General features: G+C 33.7%; 1 protein-coding gene across 2 annotated transcripts in view; it reads left to right on the plus strand.

The window, feature by feature from the left end:
* LOC128649597 (beta-1,4-galactosyltransferase 2-like) overlaps positions 1-10,556 on the plus strand; it is a 109,537-nt gene extending 98,981 nt beyond the window's left edge. Inside the window, exon 7 of one of the 2 annotated variants that reach the window (XR_008400681.1) lies at positions 9,228-9,362. Coding sequence is in view for 1 of the 2 variants with exons in the window: in XM_053702953.1 (XP_053558928.1) it covers positions 9,228-9,372 (145 nt within the window). In the remaining variant the exon portion in view is untranslated. Of the gene's footprint in view, positions 1-9,227 lie in introns of both variants that reach the window. The other variant, XM_053702953.1, reaches the window with a different exon arrangement.
* Positions 10,557-20,015: the final 9,459 nt, after the last annotated feature.

Consider the following 20,015-nt stretch of genomic DNA (forward strand, 5'->3'; position numbering starts at 1 on the left):
AACAAAGAAAACCCTTGTAATAAACCTATATGAGTGGGGGGGACTGTGGGTATATTTTACATGTGTATGTAGTGTGTTACATATGTATTATACCTTAACATTTTATACCATGTATTTTAAGTATGTTTGTTTTTTTATTTTGGCATGTTCCTTTATGTATAGGCTATTAATATCCCATTGAAGACAGTAGCTGCGTTTTGTTGTTTTACAAAAGTGTGTTTTTAAACATTGCGCTATGTAAAACATGTAGGTAAACAGGTTTCCAAAAAAGGCAAAGACCCTCGGAACTTCTTAAAAAATGAATGTTCAATCTTTATTAGATGCAAAAGGATAAAAGTAAACAGCAGAGCAGCATCCAAAATATGCTACAGTAGCAAGTAAGATCAGTCTTACACGTTTCGGCATTAATTTGCCGTAATCATAGACCCTATGTGATGTTAAGTGCTACACAAATTTAAAGGACTAACTCTCCCATGATTGGTTAGTTAAAAACACACCCAATGTACTAGCTACTCGTGATTGAATTCTGAGTAGAAAACCCTCCTCCTTTATTAATTAACTCAAGACCATTTCTCATGTGTATATTAACCCTTTATGTGGTAAATCATAAATGCTCTATTTCCACTCTAGTCAACTTAGTTATCTAAGCATAGTACTTTACATGTCAGCTATATATCAATATTATTATGCACTGGTACTTTCTACGCTCTAACAGATGGATAGCTACCCTTCCATTGTACATTAGGATAGCGTCAACTGAGAGCTACTATCTAGTCTTAAAACCAGGACAATATTTTTTTTTTTATATGCATAAACAGTTAATGTGCTATGTGTTTAAAAGGAAGCAGATATTACATTTGTAAGGGCATGCACAAACATACAGTACATTTTGGTAAGAGAGAACAGGGTTGTGATCACTTTTCATATATTTTAATCAATATCTTCAATGTATTAAAAAAGGAAATACAAGCTATCATAGAATCTACCCGATTCACCTATTTTTACTAAGCTCTAAATAAAGCTGTTAGGGGTACAGGGAAGACCCAGGGTTCATTCCCAAAAATTCATAATGTAATTTCCTGAGTTAAAGCCAGCTAGAGTCAAAGTTCCCATCTTATTGATCCAATATACTTTCTGTCTGGCTAGAATGGACCACTTGTCTCCGCTTCTGGGTGGACTCCTAATAAGTTCTATTTCATTCCATTTTAGAGTGGACACACATCCTTTAAAAATATCTATGGGCTATAGATACATCTATAAAATGACGGGTCAATTCTGAGCATCTCTTGACATTTGAGAGATATCCAAGATGCTCGCGCATCCTGGTATTAACATCTCGAGAGGTCATCCCTATATATAATGTAAAACATGTTTTTTAAAGAAGACAGCTTTTTTTAACATTGTATATGTATAGCCGCTACAATTGTGCACTGTACTGAATGGGCTTACTTCAAATATTGCAGTTTCACTGTATCAAACATGTTATTAAAATAGAACACGTTTGGTACGGTGCAATTTGAACATTAGAAGTAAGCCCGTTCAGTAAAGTGTGAGCTTGTGGTGGCTATTCATATAAAATATTAAAAAAGCAACATTTTCACATAGAGCAATGTTTAGGATTGTAAAACGAATAAGGTGTGGCCACTGTCTTCAATGGGATATTAATATCTCGTATACAAAATCTTGTTACTAAAAAGAAAATAATATTCTAGTAACCATATTAGTCCAGTAGTTAAATATCAAAATAATAAGAGTATTGCAATGGCAAGTTTCCGAGAGTCTTCTCTCTTCCTCAGGTCTGAAGCAATACTGATCAATATGATAGAATTGTTCTTTCATTTCTTGGAAGAAAGGGGGGCTATGGAGACAAAGGTGGTATAATTTGAGATCAGGGAGAGAAGTTGTAGGGTGTTGTAAATAGTAGAAGATCAGTCTGATGGTGAAGAATGCGCGCGGGGGGGGGGGTTAAGAATGACAAGAAAAACACACTGGCAGGGTAAATACTGGATAAACTTAAAACAGAACATTGCATGTATGTACGTAACATATTCACATATAATGCTGAGATATACTGTATGTACGTAACATATTCACATATAATACTGAGATATACTGTATGTACGTAACATATTCACATATAATACTGAGATATACTGTATGTACGTAAAATATTCACATATAATACTGAGATATATTGTATGTATGTAACATATTTACTTATAATACTGAGATATACTGTATGTACATAACATATTCACATATAATGCTGAGATATACTGTATGTACATAACATATTCACATATAATGCTGAGATATACTGTATGTACATAACATATTCACATATAATGCTGAGATATACTGTATGTACATAACATATTCACATATAATGCTGAGATATACTGTATGTACGTAACATATTCACATATAATGCTGAGATATACTGTATGTACGTAACATATTCACATATAATGCTGAGATATACTGTATGTACGTAACATATTCACATATAATACTAAGATATACTGTATGTACATAACATATTCACATATAATGCTGAGATATACTGTATGTACGTAACATATTCACATATAATACTAAGATATGCTGTATGTACATAACATGAGATATACTGTATGTAACATATTCACTTATAATGCTGAGATATACTGTATTTATATAACATATTCACATATAATGCTGAGATATACTGTATGTACATAACATATTCACATATAATGCTGAGATATACTGTATGTACATAACATATTCACATATAATGCTGAGATATACTGTATGTACGTAACATATTCACATATAATGCTGAGATATACTGTATGTACGTAACATATTCACATATAATGCTGAGATATACTGTATGTACGTAACATACTCACATATAATGCTAAGATATGCTATATGCACATAAGATATTCACATATAATGCTGAGATATACTGTATGTAAATACCTTGAGATATACTGTATGTACATAACATATTCATATATAATGCTGAGATATACTTTTTGTGCATAACATATTTACATATAATATTGAGATATACTGTATGTACATAGCATGAGATATACTGTATGCACATAACATATTCACATATACAACTGTGATATACTGTATGTACATAACATGAGATATACTGTATGTACATAACATATTTACACATAATACTGAGATATACTGTATGTACATAACATGAGATATACTGTATGTACATAACATATTTACATATAATGCTGAGATATACTGTATGTACGTAACATATTCACATATAATGCTAAGATATGCTGTATGCACATAACATATTCACATATAATGCTGAGATATACTGTATGTAAATACCTTGAGATATACTGTTTGCACATAACATAGTCACATGCAATGCTGAGATATACTGTATGCACATAACATATTCACATATAATACTGTGATATACTGTATGTACATAACATGAGATATACTGTATGTATGTAACATATTCACTTATAATGCTGAGATATACTGTATGTACATAAAATGAGATTTACTGTATGCACATAACATATTCACATATAATACTGTGGTATACTGTATGTACATAACATGAGATACTTTTTGTACATGAAATATTCACATATAATACTATTATATACTGTATGTACATACTATGATATATACTGTATGTACATAACATGATATATACTGTTTGCACATAACATAGTCACATGTAATGCTGAGATATACTGTATGTACATAACATATTCACATATAATACTGTGAAATACTGTATGTACATAACATGAGATATAATGTATGTACATAAAATATTTACTTATAATGCTGAGATATACTGTATAAACATAACATGAGATTTACTGTATGCTCATAACATATTCACATAAAATGCTGAGATATACTGTGTGTACATAACATATTCAAATATAATGCTGAGATATACTGTATGTACGTAACATGAGATATACTGTATGTATGTAACATATTCACTTATAATGCTGAGATATACTGTATGTACATAACATGAGATTTACTGTATGCACATAACTTATTCACATATAATGCTGAGATATACTGTATGTACATAACATATTCACATATAATACTGAGATATACTGTATGTACATAACATATTCACATATAATGCTGAGATATACTGTATGTATGTAACATATTCACATATAATACTAAGATATGCTGTATGTACATAACATGAGATATACTGTAAGACAGTACATAACATTTTCACATATAATACTGAGATATACTGTATGTACATAACATGAGATTTACTGTATGTATATAACATATTCACATATAATGCTGAGATATACTGTATGTACATAACATATTCACATATAATGCTGAGATATACTGTATGTACGTAATATATTCACATATAATGCTGAGATATACTGTATGTACATAACATATTCACATATAATGCTGAGATATACTGTATATATATAACATATTCACATATAATGCTGAGATATACTGTATGTACATAACATATTCACATATAATGCTGAGATATACTTTATGTACATAACATATTCACATATAATGCTGAGATAAACTGTATGTACATAACATATTCACATATAATGCTGAGATATACTGTATGTATATAACATAATCACATATAATGCTGAGATATACTGTATATATATATAACATATTCACATATAATGCTGAGATATACTGTATGTACATAACATATTCACATATAATGCTGAGATATACTGTATGTATATAACATATTCACATATAATGCTGAGATATACTGTATGTACATAACATATTCACATATAATGCTGAGATATACTGTATGTACATAACATATTCACATATAATGCTGAGATATACTTTATGTACATAACATATTCACATATAATACTGAAATATACTGTATGTACATAACATATTCACATATAATGCTGAAATATACTGTATGTACGTAACATATTCACATATAATGCTGAGATATACTGTATGTACGTAATATATTCACATATAATGCTGAGATATACTGTATGTACATAACATATTCACATAAAATGCTGAGATATACTGTATGTACATAAAATATTCACATATAATGCTGAGATATACTCTATGTACATAACATATTCACATATAATGCTGAGATATACTGTATGTACATAACATATTCACATATAATGCTGAGATATACTGTATGTACGTAACATATTCACATATAATGCTGAGATATACTGTATGTATATAACATATTCACATATAATGCTGAGATATACTGTATGTACATAACATATTCACATATAATGCTGAAGTATACTGTATGTACGTAACATATTCACATATAATGCTGAGATATACTGTATGTACGTAATATATTCACATATAATGCTGAGATATACTGTATGTACATAACATATTCACATATAATACTGAGATATACTGTATGTACATAACATATTCACATATAATACTGAGATATACTGTATGTACATAACATATTCACATATAATGCTGAAATATACTGTATGTACGTAACATATTTACATATAATGCTGAGATATACTGTATGTACGTAATATATTCACATATAATGCTGAGATATACTGTATGTACATAACATATTCACATAAAATGCTGAGATATACTGTATGTACATAAAATATTCACATATAATGCTGAGATATACTCTATGTACATAACATATTCACATATAATGCTGAGATATACTGTATGTACATAACATATTCACATATAATGCTGAGATATACTGTATGTACGTAACATATTCACATATAATGCTGAGATATACTGTATGTATATAACATATTCACATATAATGCTGAGATATACTGTATGTACATAACATATTCACATATAATGCTGAGATATACTGTATGTACGTAACATGAGATTTACTGTATGCACATCACATATTCACATATAATGCTGAGATATTTTGAGATATATAATATTGGTACATGAGCTGCTGTTAACTAATTCATATAGTCACGTTGATTGGAGTAGCCGTGTTAGTCCAGAGATTTAGATATCAAAATAACAAGAGTATTGCATTGAGCAATGATACTTTTTTATTGAACTAACTATACATTTATAAGTTGACAAGCTTTCGGAAGAGTTCCTTCCTTTATCAAGTCTAAAGCAATACTGACCAATTCAATGGAATTTAAAGATTTGATGTGTTTTAAGATATAATCTATAAATTCCATTGAATTGGTCAGTATTGCTTCCGACTTGATAAAGGAAGGAACTCTTCCGAAAGCTTGTCAACTTATAAATGTATAGTTAGTCCAATAAAAAAGTATCATTGCTCAATGCAATACTCTTGTTATTTTGATATCTAATTCATATATTAATAATTCTCAGATTTAATAATGTAAAAAGGTAATTGTAAAGTCCTTCACTGTGCAAGCATTTGCAGTTATTACTTGATCTGATTTAATAGTTTGCCTTTTATCGCAGTCTAATTTAGCATTTTGAGAATATGAGATTATGATCTTAATCTCGCTAATCTAACCAGTTGTTATTAATATAGTAAATTTATGTATTATAACTAATGTGTATGTGACACATTTTCTTTCCTTTTGAAACAAACTTTAATAAGGGTATCCACTACCTTTGAACATAGCTACATCACAGTTGATCCCCACATTTAAAGGGACTTTCCAGCCAAATTGGAATCCACATGGATGCCTTTCAGTATTGAATAGAAATATTTTTTAATAGACATGCATTAGCAAAAATGTCTCTACTAAAAGCTATAGCAGTTTCAAAAGCGTATTTAAATATGTGTCGTGCACCAGCATTTTAAACACAGCACTTGCTCAGAGAGCCTAAGGTGCTTGTACCATCTGGTAATGACTCTATTTGTTAATGCCGGACATGATACAATCCCCACTGGCACTCTGAGCAGCTACATTATTTAAAATGCTGTTGTAATGAGAGATATGCTTCACATGCAATTGCAGAGACAAATGCTAAAACAGTGATAACTTTTACTGGAAGCACTTTTGCCAATACATTTTCTATTGCAAATATGTTTCTATTCAAAGATGTAATTCATCTATGTGCATTTAAATTTTTACCTTAAAGTAACAAACCTATAGACAAAAATGTGTGAGTTGCATGAGATAAAAAATCCAGAAACACACATATTGTAAGCTCTGAAGTGCCATAACAACAACTATATTCTATGGGCCCCAGGTATTAAATGGTGTGCGGACAAGCTGCTCAACATGAGAAGCTGTCCGCACGCCTTCGCTGCATATGAGCAGTGGATCTGTTTGTCCGCTGGCCCATATGCATTATTACACACTCCAATGAGTGCGTAATGCCGCCCCTTCACTCGCGCAATTGGGACTGTCAATCACTGAGAGCTTGCGCACACTCTGTGATTTCTAATAACCACTGCTTCTTACATTGTGGGAAGTAGGCTCACATGTGCAAACCTTTTCAGCAAGGGCTCTGCACCAGCAGTTCCCTATGTCTGTTGCTACTGTTAGTGGCAGGTCACTATGTCTCAGTGTAAAGTCCTTGCAGATGATAAATTATTGTTCACACTAAACTAAGCTTCCCACTGTAATAAATCCTAACCCCAACCCTAGAGCAAAAACCCTTACTGAAGCTGACTGCTATTATTAGTAAATCAGTCCCATATTGCTGTTAACTCTAATTATGATCCAACCACTCTCCCCAGACAAAGCGACACTACTCATCCCCTCCAACACAACACTCATGGTACCAGTGCAGAATCCTCCTTCCACTTTGAAGACTAACATCAACCTGACACTATCACAATAAATCCCATCTAAGACTGACCCAACCCCACGACACAATCCACTAATTATTACCTAAAACCCAAGGGAAGCCCCTTAAATATAAACCCCTTTAAATGTCTCTTGATCCCTCCAAAAAGAATAACCTGCTACTAAATGTAATAAAACTTTACTAATTAGCCCCCCAAACATCTCTTAAATGGGATCCAGCTAAATAATATTCCTTCTTCAGCTACATCTTACCTGCAGTGACACAGTGCTTGCAGATGTAATTTTCAGGGCACTCTGGGACTTTTTGGGATTCTCTTCTATGTATAGATTTTTTTTAATTGGTTATCGGATTCTGGTTTGGGGACCAAGTCAGCTACAATTAGTATTTATTGTGGTGGGGGTTTGGTTGTTGTTAAAGCTTCATAATCATCTTAATCAGCCATGTAGATGATTCAGACATAAAATTCCCCTACTACAGTCATGCATATCTATCATAATACAGTAAGACAGGTACAAAACCCCTTATCCAAACTGCTTATGAGCAGAAAAGGGTTGGATTTTGAAATAGTTTGGATTTCAGAATACTTGTCTATTTGCATCTGTAAAATGGGACAAACGTGTAAACAGCACTATATTGTTCCATTTGTGCAATATTTACTTGTCATAATACAGTTTATACATGCAACCTAAAGGTAATTTTATATCAATTTTTAATGCTTTTGTATTCATGATACCATTAAAAAGATAGTACAGTACTGTTAACGGATAGGTAATAGTTGTTGTTTTAAACAAATGTAGACTAGCATTTTCATTTTAGACACAAAAACCAAACTAAAGACGCAGGCAGGGAAGATTGTGACTTAACAATGGTAATTTTTAATAATTTTAGTTTTAAAACAAATATTAAAAGACCATTACATACAGTAGATTTTGCATAATCAACAAATGCATTATAATAACACAATGCAGTAGTTTTTTTTACTAAACTGTTTTAAAGCTATGTCCATTTCCACTTATCCTGTATCATGTGACAGCCATCAGCCAATCACAAATGCATCAAGTATATTCTGTGACATTTTGAACATGCTCAGTAGGAGCTGGGGGCTTTAAAAAGTGTAAATATAAAAATACTGTGCAAATTTTGTTAATGGAAGTAAATATTAAAAAATTGCATGCCCTATCTGAATCATGAACGTTTAATTTTGACTAGACTGTCCCTTTAAGTGTTCTTTTAATGAAAGTCTGGATTTTAGAATAATTCTGGATTTTGGTATCTCAGATTTGGGGATTTGTACCTGTGCAATGAATGTGCTAGACCAAAATTGCTGTTGCTAAATTTTTGTGTAGCTGCTCAATTTTTATGGCTGGACTGAGATCTAACCGATAACCTTTGTATTTTCCCTATATAGTTACAAATGTTTTCTATCTTTGCAGATTTCAGCTGATGCACAACAGTACTAGCCGAATGCACAGCGATGGATTAAATTCTTTGAAATACGATATTATCAGTTTCACTAAACACAAACTTTATACCAAACTGGTAGTGGACATAGGACATCCAGAGACAACTAAACCATAAGTTCTTATTGAAAAAAATATCACATGAAGCTAATGCATCATTATTCCAACAGTTTTTGTTATAGAGTTGTTATTGTATTTATTGTACTCATTTTATAAGGTTGCAAAAGAATATTGTTAAATGTTTAATTTAAAAGAATTATTTATATAGTTGTATCTGTTAACAGCACTTCAAAAGCACACAAGCATTTGTTTAGTTACATAAAACATTAGTCATATAGTATTATATCAATGAATCTGATGCCTAGTTAAAGGGACATAAAACCAAAAAATGTTCTTCCATGCTTTAGGTAGAACGTACAATTTTAAACAACTTTTCAGTTTACTTCTATTATCAAATTTGCTTCATTCTCTTGGAGTCATTTTATGAAGGAGCAGCAATGCACTACTGGTTTCTCACTGAACACATGGGCGAGCCAATGACAATCAGTGTATATATATGTAGCCACCAATCAGCAACTAGAACCTAGGTTCTTTGCTGCTTCTGAGCTTACCTAGATAAACCTTTCAGGAAAGGATAACAAATGAAGGAAGCAAATTAAATAATAGAAGTAAACTGGAAATATGTTTAAAATTGTATTCTCTATCTGAATCATGGAAGATTTTTTTTGGGTTTCATGCCCCTTTAAAGGAGCATTGTAAAGCAAAATTGACATGCACTAAACTGTTATAGAATGTAATTTTTGCATTACTAATCCTTGATCACTATGGGCCAGATTATAAGTGGCATGCTAAATATATTTTTCACTTGTGCGATAGCTGAAAGCTATATTTTAACTTGGCGGGTTAGTGCGTATTAGAAGTTGAAAGTAAAACGTTAGTGTGTGAGCTAAACTCAATGAGCGCTAACTTCAGGACTTCGGATATTGTTACCGCTTTAAAGTCTTCTCCCCATAGATTTTAATGAAGCATGCAAATAAAAAAAAATAACACTTATCGCTCGCACGCTAACCCAACTCCATATTAGACCTACAGTACTAGCCCCAAAGGTAGTCATGAATATTTTACATTACAATGTTCTTCACATAGAAGAAAATGTTCTTATTATTTTAAATTTTAATTTCTCATATATATATATATATATATTTAAATATATATATATATATATATATACACATACATACAAGTGTATTGTAATATATATATATATATATATATATATATATATATATATATACACACACACGCATTCCTATATAACTTTATGAATATATACATAGATATATAGATATACAGTATATCTACAGATATAAATATATAGAAATAAATATTTAGAAATACAAAGAACATTTTCTTCTAAGTGAAGAGCATTGGAATGTTAAATATGTACATTAAATACACAGCAAAACACATTTAAATAAAAAAATATATATATTTTTTATGTTTTTATGTTTTAAGGTATTTGAGGGGAAAGAACTTCAAAGTGTGTGTGTGTGTATATATATATATATATAAAGTGCATATATGTTTATGCATGTGTATATACAGTATCTCACAAAAGTGAGTACACCCCTCACATTTTTGTAAATATTTTTTTATATCTTTTCATGTGACAACACAGAAGAAATGACACTTTGCTACAATGTAAAGTAGTGAGTGTACAGCCTGTATAACAGTGTAAATTTGCTGTCCCCTCAAAATAACTCAACACACAGCCATTAATGTCTAAACCATCGGCAACAAAAGTGAGTATACTCCTAAGTAGAAATATCCAAATTGGGCCCAGTGTCACTATTTTGTGTGGTAACCATTATTTTCCTGCACTGCCTTAACCCTCTTGGGCATGGATTTCACCAGAGCTTCACAGGTTGCCACTGGAGTCCTCTTCCACTCCTCTATGACAACATCACGGAGCTGGTGGATGTTAGAGACTTTGCGCTCCCCCATCTTCTGTTTGAGGATGCCCCACGGATGCTCAATAGAGTTTAGGTCTAGAGACATGCTTGGCCAGTCCATCACCTTTACCCTCAGCTTTTTTACCAAGGCAGTGGTCGTCTTGGTGGTGTGTTTGGGGTCGTTATCATGTTGGAATACTGCCCTGTGGCCCAGTCTCTGAAGGGAGGGGATCATGCTCTGCTTCAGTATGTCACAGTACAGTACACAGTAACATTCATGGTTCACACAATGAACTGTAGCTCCCCAGTGCCGGCAGCACTCATGCAGGCCCAGACCATGACACTCCCACCACCATGCTTTACTGTAGGCAAGACACACTTGTCTTTGTCCTACTCACCTAGTTGCCGCCACACAAGCTTGACACCATCTGAACCAAGTAAGTTTATCTTGGTCTCATCGGACCACAGGACATGGTTCCAGTAATTCATGTCCTTAGTCTGCTTGTCTTCAGCAAACTGTTTGCGGGATTTCTTGTGCATCATCTTTAGAAGAGGTTTTCTTCTGGGACAACAGCCATGCAGACCAATTTGATGCAGTGTGCAGTGTATGGTCTGAGCACTGACAGGCTGACCCCCAGCCCTTCAACCTCTGCAGCAATGCTGGCAGCACTCATATGTCTATTTCCCAAAGATTTGGGTCGACCATGACAAGGCCTGTTCTGAGTGGAACCTGTCCTATGAAACCGCTGTATGGTCTTGCCCACTGTGCTGCAGCTCATTTTCAGGGTATTGGCAATTTTCTTATAGCATAGGCCATCTTTATGTAGAGCAACAACTCTTTTTTGTTTAAGATCCTCAGAGAGTTCTTTGCCATGAGGTGCCATGTTGAACTTCCAGTGATCAGTATGAGAGAGTGTGAGAGCGATAACACCAAATTTAACATACCTGCTCCCCATTCACACCTGAAACCTTGTAACAATAACAAGTCACATGACACCGGGGAGGGAAAATGGCTAATTGGGCCCAATTTGGACATTTCCACTTAGGGATGTACTCACTTTTGTTGCCAACGGTTTAGACATTAATAGCTGTGTGTTGAGTTATTTTGAGGGGACAGCAAATGTACACTGTTATACAGGCTGTACACTCACTACTTTACATTGTAGAAAAGTGTCATTTCTGTCACATGAAAAGATATAATAAAATATTTACAAAAATGTTAGGGGTGTACTCACTTTTGTGAGATACTGTATGTATGTATATATATATATATATATATATATATATATATATATTTAGACATATTAGCACAAAAATACACATGTATATACATATATATATATATATATATATATATATATATACCCACACACACATATTTTTATATTTACAGTATATATATATATATATATATATATATATATATATATATATATACACATACATACATACATACACATACACAAACACACACACACACATTATAGCCCTTTCCAGTAAAAAAAACACCTTACCATATACCTTTTAACCCTTTTAAAACATTGTTTTTTTATGAGTGTAACACTTTATTTAAATGTATTTATGTTTTGTCCGGTGCACATTTTTTAACCCTTACACTTTACGAGAGGTCTTCACTCATGCTAACCCACTGAGCGCAAATTTTGTTTGCTCTCAAGCGCACCTGTTTTCTTTCCAATTGTAATTTGCGCGCAAGTTACTATGGCCACTATATTGCTTATATATAATTGCAAGTTACTGCACCACTTGTGAAGTGCAACACTATAAACATTGGAGTTCCTATGCAGCTGTGTTCTGCTTGAGAGCTGTAATGCATGCAGTTTTTAAGTGGCACTTTACCTACGTGGCTTAATCCTTCGGTGAGGTTAAAACACAACTTGTAAGCTAGGGTTAGTAAAGGCTTAGGGATTCAATAATGTATTCATAAAACACTGTTAAAGTACAAAACTGCTCAGGGAAGAAAGGGTTGTTTATAGGACGATTTATAGCTGCAAAAATTGATTGAAAAAAGATTGTTGGATATGTATTAAAGTGTTTATTTATTATATAACATAATTCATCGCATATCACATGTGCACATTCAGACCAAGGGCTAGTTTCCATTGGGTGGTAAATTGTGGAAACTGTTACTAGTACTAGTATGAAGGAGTCTATGTATATATCCTTAGCAAGATTCTTCTGATCATGTGATTACTAATCATTTTTGTGAGATAAAGTCAATTAATTTGTTGAAATGTGTTAATTTGTTACACAACAGATTATTGTCATTTGGTGGAAGTTTTTTTTCTCTCATTTTTTATACTGATAATATCTCATAATGTTACTTGTTCATTCTAATTTATAGTTAAAGGAGACATAAAACAGATTTTTTTTTCATTTTGATTTTTAAAGTTTTATTACTCCTTATTACAGAAGCAAATGCGGCTGGAGTTGAAATTGTAAGCTTGTGTTAGCAATCACTGTAAACTCTGAAATCCCTTGAATAAGCTGAGGACAGCTAAGTAAATCTGATCATTTTTTTTTTTTTTTTTAGATTTTACTAGTTTACAGGCGTCAAAAAGCATGTGCAATGCGTTTTTTAAGCAAATATTATTGCCTTTTTTATATTTTTATTATTATTTAAGGTATGTCCACTGATTCACTTTTGTATTAAGTGTGCTTCAGTTTTCATAAGAATGCTTTAGTTCCTTTGAAAATATAATACTTGAACTACTGATATTTTATCATTTGCAGGGATTTTTTTTGTGTGAGAATGTTAACTAAATGATTAGGATTAGGGATTGTAAATGTACAGTATTTTAAAAAAATAAATATGAATTATATATGAATGAAATAAAATAATGTAAATATGTGTTATTTCAAAAATAGGTTTTAATAATAAAAAATTTAATTTAGCAATAAATTTATATTTTTGGTGTTTTTTTTTTACCTTCTGCTATTTTATTTCTTTAATATCTGACATGCCTAATATCTTTTATACATTATCTAAAAACTGGGACAAAATTTGAGCATTTTTCTAAACTGACAGAGACATGGGAAATATTACCAGTATCAATTGAACACTATTATAGGTATGGAGAGTAGAAATTATTATAGTGCCAAAAAGATATTCTATGAAACTAAAATATACACCCTCCTCTTAAACCTCCTAATCAGATTCAAAGTGATAATAGTATAAAAGAAGAGCATCTTACTCCAAAGTAGGCTAAAGTGTATATACATTTAAATTTAATGATATAAAAACATAACAGATGTGTATAAACAATACATATCATAAAATAATAAATCAAAAGGAGCCAAATGAAAAAAGGAAAAAATGGTACAAAAATAATGTCCATATGATTATGTCCAAACAAATGGCCAGATTACGAGTTTTGCGTTAGGAGCTGTACGGTGCTAACAAGCAGTTTTTTCTCACCGCTCACTTACCTACAGCGCTGGTATTACAGGTTTTTTACAAACCTGGCGTTAAAAGCCAAGAAGTGAGCGTAGAGCAAAATTGAGCTCCTTACCGCACTCCAATACCAGTGCTGTTTAAGTCAGCGGTGAGCTGGTTATACGTGCTCGTGCACGATTTCCCCATAGACATCAATGGGGAGAGCCAGCTGAGAAAAAGTCTAACGCCTGCCAAATAACAGCGTAAATCTCAGTAACGCAGCCCCATTGATTCCCCTGGGGAAACACATTTTATGTTTACACCTAACACCCTAACATGAACCCTGAGTCTAAACACCCCTAATCTTACACTTATTAACCCCTAATTTGCTGCCCCCTACATTGCTAAGACCTACATTATTTTTATTAACCCCTAATCTGCCGCTCCGGACATCGCCGCCACCTACATTATACTTATTAACCCCTAATCTGCTGCCCCCAACATCGTCGACACCTACATTATATTTATTAACCCTAATCTGCTGCCCCCAATGTCACGGTAACCTACCTACACTTATTAACCCCTAATCTGCCGCCCCCAATGTCGCTGCCACTATGTTAAATTGTTTAACCCCTAAACCTAAGTCTAGCCCTAACCCTAACAACCCCTATTTGAAATATAATTAAATAAATCTAAATAAAATTACTATCATTAACTACATTATTCCTATTTAAAACTAAATACTTACCTATAAAATAAACCCTAAGCTAGCTACAATATAACTAATAGTTACATTGTAGCTATCTTAGGGTTTGTTTTTATTTTACAGGCAAGTTTGTATTTATTTTAACTAGGTAGAATAGTTATTAAATAGTTATTAACTATTTAATAACTACCTAGCTTAAATAAATACATATTTACCTGTAAAATAAAACCTAACCTAAGTTACACTAACACCTAACACTACACTACAATTAAATAAATTACCTACATTAAATACAATTAAATAAATTAAATTAGCTAAATTACAAACCCCCCACTAAATTACAGAAAATAAAAACAAATTACAGATCTTTAAACTAATTACACCTAATCTAATAGCCCTATCAAAATAAAAAAAAGCCCCCCCCCCAATAAAAAAACCCTAGCCTAAACTAAACTACCAATAGCCCTTAAAAGAGCCTTTTGCGGGGCATTCCCCCAAAGAAATCAGCTCTTTTACCTAAAAAAAATACAAACAACCCCCCCAACAGTAAAACCCACCACCCACACAACCAACCCCCCAAATAAAATACTAACTAAAAACACCTAAGTTCCCCATTGCCCTGAAAAGGGGATTTGGATGGGCATTGCCCTTAAAAGGGCATTTAGCTCTATTGCAGGCCCAAAGCCCTAACCTAAAAAATAAACCCACCCAATACACCCTTAAAAAAATCCTAACACTAACCCCCGAAGATTCACTTACCGGGAGTGACGGATCTTGGAGGTAGAGGGTGTACCGCGTTTACTTTTTGACCTCCCAGGACAGACTCGTAATACCGGCGTTATGCAAGTCCCATTGAAAAAAGTTTTTATGAAGTTTACGTAAGTCAGTTTGCGGTAAGGCCAAAAAAGTGTGCAGGGCCCCTAAACCTGCAAGGCTCGTAATAGCAGCGGTAGTGAAAAAGCAGTGTTAGGACCTGTTAATGCTGCTTTTTTACCTTACCGCAAAATTCGTAATCTAGCCGAAAGTATTTAAAGGTTTGTCCAAATATATGTCCAGGCAATGTGGAAAGGTCTATAAAAATAGAAAATCTAAAAAAATATTTTTTGGACTCACTTTCAGGATAATCCCCTCATCATTATATATTTTTTAGATTTATATATACCTTTTCACATTGCCTGGACATATATTGGGACATACCTTTAAATACATTGTTTGGACACAATCATTTGGACATTATTTTTGTACTATTTTTTCATTGGGATCCCTCTGATTTATTATGTTATGATATTTATTTTTTATGCAAATCTGTTATGTTTGTATATCATTAATTTATATACACTTTAGCCTACTTTGTAGTGAGCCACTCTTTTTTTATACTAATACCACTATTATATACAGTAAGATCTGCATCACACACATACAGCCATGGGACCCTTACCATCGAACCTTGAAACTTCAAAATGTGAGAAAGAAAGAAAACATAATATTTATTGCCCAGAAAACCCAAGTATATAATCATAAAAATGACTTAGCAACTCCAGCTTTATTGCTACATCTTGGCAGTGTGCTGAGGACATCCTGGATTCCAAAGAATAAACCACTTTCTTTTACAGCTATGCATCATATCTTCAGAAATGAGTTTTTTCTTCATTTCACGACTTAAGTAATTGTTTTACTCTCAAACTATTCACCTGAAGAGAGAGTGAGAAAGTGAAGTGAAATCCTTAGCAAATACAGGAAACAGTACTAATATTATGTGTTGCTCATGATACAGACTCTGGAATTGAAACATAATCATCTAAACATAAGATCACACTCTCATACTGACACTCTCAAACTGACTTGTTGAGATGGTGCATCTGCTTTTTTTAATTGCCAGTTTGTTAGACTAAGGGCTCGTTTCCATTGAGCCGTAATTAGGTTTATGTGTGCTCGCAAACACTATAAATATGCTGTTGGAAGCAATATCGTACACCGACTGCTTCCAACGGCCCGTTATAGCTCAATTTCGGCAACCAGACTCCAGCTGCCGAAAACATTTTTGTGTCCTATAGAAAGCATCAGAAGCCGGTAATCTATAAATAATACCAGGTTTCCAATGACCGCGCAAACCGTTAATACACTGTCAGAGGCTGCCGATACATTGAGAAAAATTACACCTAGAATAAAACCAACAAATATATCTATAGAAAGAAATAAGTATATTATACCTAATTTCTTATTCCAGGATATATCAAAAGTGCACTAATCACAGATATAATAAATAACTCTCTTAAGAGGAATTACTCCCAAAAAACCTCTATACAACAATGTAGCAAAAAAGCCCACAAAGGCCCAGATTACGAGTTTTGCGTTAGAGGCTAGGCGATGCTAACGAGCAGTTTTCCCTCACCTCTCACTTACGTGCAGCGCTGGTATTACGAGTTTTCAGAAACCCGTCGTTAAAAGACAAGAAGTGAGCTTTGAGCAAAATTTTGCTCATTACCGCACTCCAATACCAGCGCAGCTTAAGTCAGCGGTGAGCTGGTCTTACGTGCTTGTGCGCGATTTCTCCATAGGAATCAACAAGGAGAACCGGCTTAAAAAAAGTCTAACACCTGCAAAAAAGCAGCGTAAAACTCACTAACGCAGCCCCATTGATTCCTATTGGGAAATACATTTCTCCTACATTGGTGTATCCGGTCCACGGCTTCATCCTTACTTGTGGGATATTCTCTTCCCCTACAGGAAGTGGCAAAGAGAGCACACAGCAGAGCTGTCCATATAGCTCCCCTCAGGCTCCGCCCCCCCAGTCATTCTCTTTGCCGCTCTGAACAAGTAGCATCTCCACGGGGGTGGTAAAGAGTATGTGGTGTTAGTTGTAGTTTTTTATTTCTTCTATCAAGAGTTTGTTATTTTAAAATAGTGCCGGTTTGTACTATTTACTCTACAGCAGAAAGTGATGAAGATTTCTGTTGAGAGGAGTATGATTTTAGCACCAGTAACTAAAATCCTTTGCTGTTCCCACGCAGGACTGTTGAAACCAGAGAACATCAGTTGGGGGGAACAGTTTGCAGGCTTAACTGCTTCAGGTATGATCAGTCATTTTTCTAACAAGACCATGTAATGCTAGAAGACTGTCTGAAATTCCCTCTGGGGATTGGTAAGCCATTTTTTTCTAATAGACTCTGTATAAAATGATGGCTTATATTTAGGGCTCTATGCTGGTTGACACTATTGTGGGCTTTAAAATAAGCATTAAGACTCTGTGGTGAAAATTTCATTAAAATCGGATGTTTATTTCATGTTTTTTTTGATGTTTCAGTAAAAAAGTGTGCATTAAGGGGTTAATTGATCTGAAAATTTGTGTGCAATCTTTTCAAAGCATTAAGACTCTGTGGTGAAAATTTCATTAAAATCGGATGTTTATTTCATGGTTTTTTGATATTTCAGTAAAAAAAGTGTGCTTTTTTATTATTTAAAGAGACAGTAATGTTTTTGTCAAAAATAATTTTTATTGCATTATAGTTCTGTTTAAGTCTGTTAAACATGTCTGAGTCTTCAGATAGCCTATGTTCTGTATGTCCAAAGGCCAAGGTGGTTCCCCCATTAAATTTATGTGTGAAGTGTGCCATAGCGTCCAAACAGCTTAAGGACAGTACAATCACACTTAAAAATATAGCCCAAGATGATTCTTTAGCTGAAGGTAGTGAAAATAGCTTGCTTTCCTCTCCTTCTGTGTCAACACCAGCTATGCCCGCGCAGGCGATGCCCAGTACATCTAGCGCACCAATTGCGATTACTATGCAACAGTTAGCAGCAGTAATGGATAATTCTATCGCAGCATTTTTATCCAAACTGCCAGCTTTCCTAGGAAGCGTGATTGCTCAGTTTTAAATACAGAAAATGAGCAAGTAGACACAGAGGATAATTTATCTGTAGTGCCCTCACATCAATCTGACTTGGCGGTGAGGGAGGGCCTGTCTGAGGGAGAAATTTCTGACACAGGAAAAGTTTCTCAGCAGGCAGAGCCTGATACCATAGCATTTAAATTTAAGCTAGAACACCTCCGCGCTCTACTTAAGGAGGTCCTGGCTACTCTTGATGATTGTGACCCTTTGGTGGTCCCAGAAAAATTGTGTAAAATGGATAAATTCTTAGAGGTCCCAGTACACACTGATGCGTTTCCGATACCTAAGAGGGTGGCGGATATTTAAGAATATGTTCCCCATTGTTGACCCCAGAAGGGACGCGTGGCAGACGGTCCCTAAGGTAGAGGGGGCAGTTTCAAAGCTAGCTAAGCGCACAACTATACCAATAGAAGACAGTGGCGCTTTCAAAGATCCTATGGATAAAAAATTAGGTTTATTTAAGAAAATTTTTGTTCAACAAGGTTTTCTTCTTCAACCAATTTCTTGCATTATTCCTGTAACCACTGCAGCTGCTTTTTGGTTTAAGGAATTAGAAAACTCGCTCCAGAAGGAGACTTCTTAGGATGAAGTCATGGATAGAATTCACGCCCTGAAGTTGGCTAATTCTTTCATTACAGATGCCGCTTTTCAGTTAGCTAAATTAGCGGCGAAAAATTCTGGTTTCGCAATAGTGGCGCGTAGAGCGCTTTGACTAAAATCGTGGTCGGCGGATGTGTCGTCCAAAACAAAATTGTTTAATATTCCTTTCAAGGTAAGACCCTATTCGGGCCAGAGTTGAAAGAAATTATTTCAGATAGA

Source organism: Bombina bombina, chromosome 2 (genome assembly GCF_027579735.1).
Source record: "Bombina bombina isolate aBomBom1 chromosome 2, aBomBom1.pri, whole genome shotgun sequence".
In the NCBI taxonomy this organism is placed as follows: domain Eukaryota; kingdom Metazoa; phylum Chordata; class Amphibia; order Anura; family Bombinatoridae; genus Bombina; species Bombina bombina.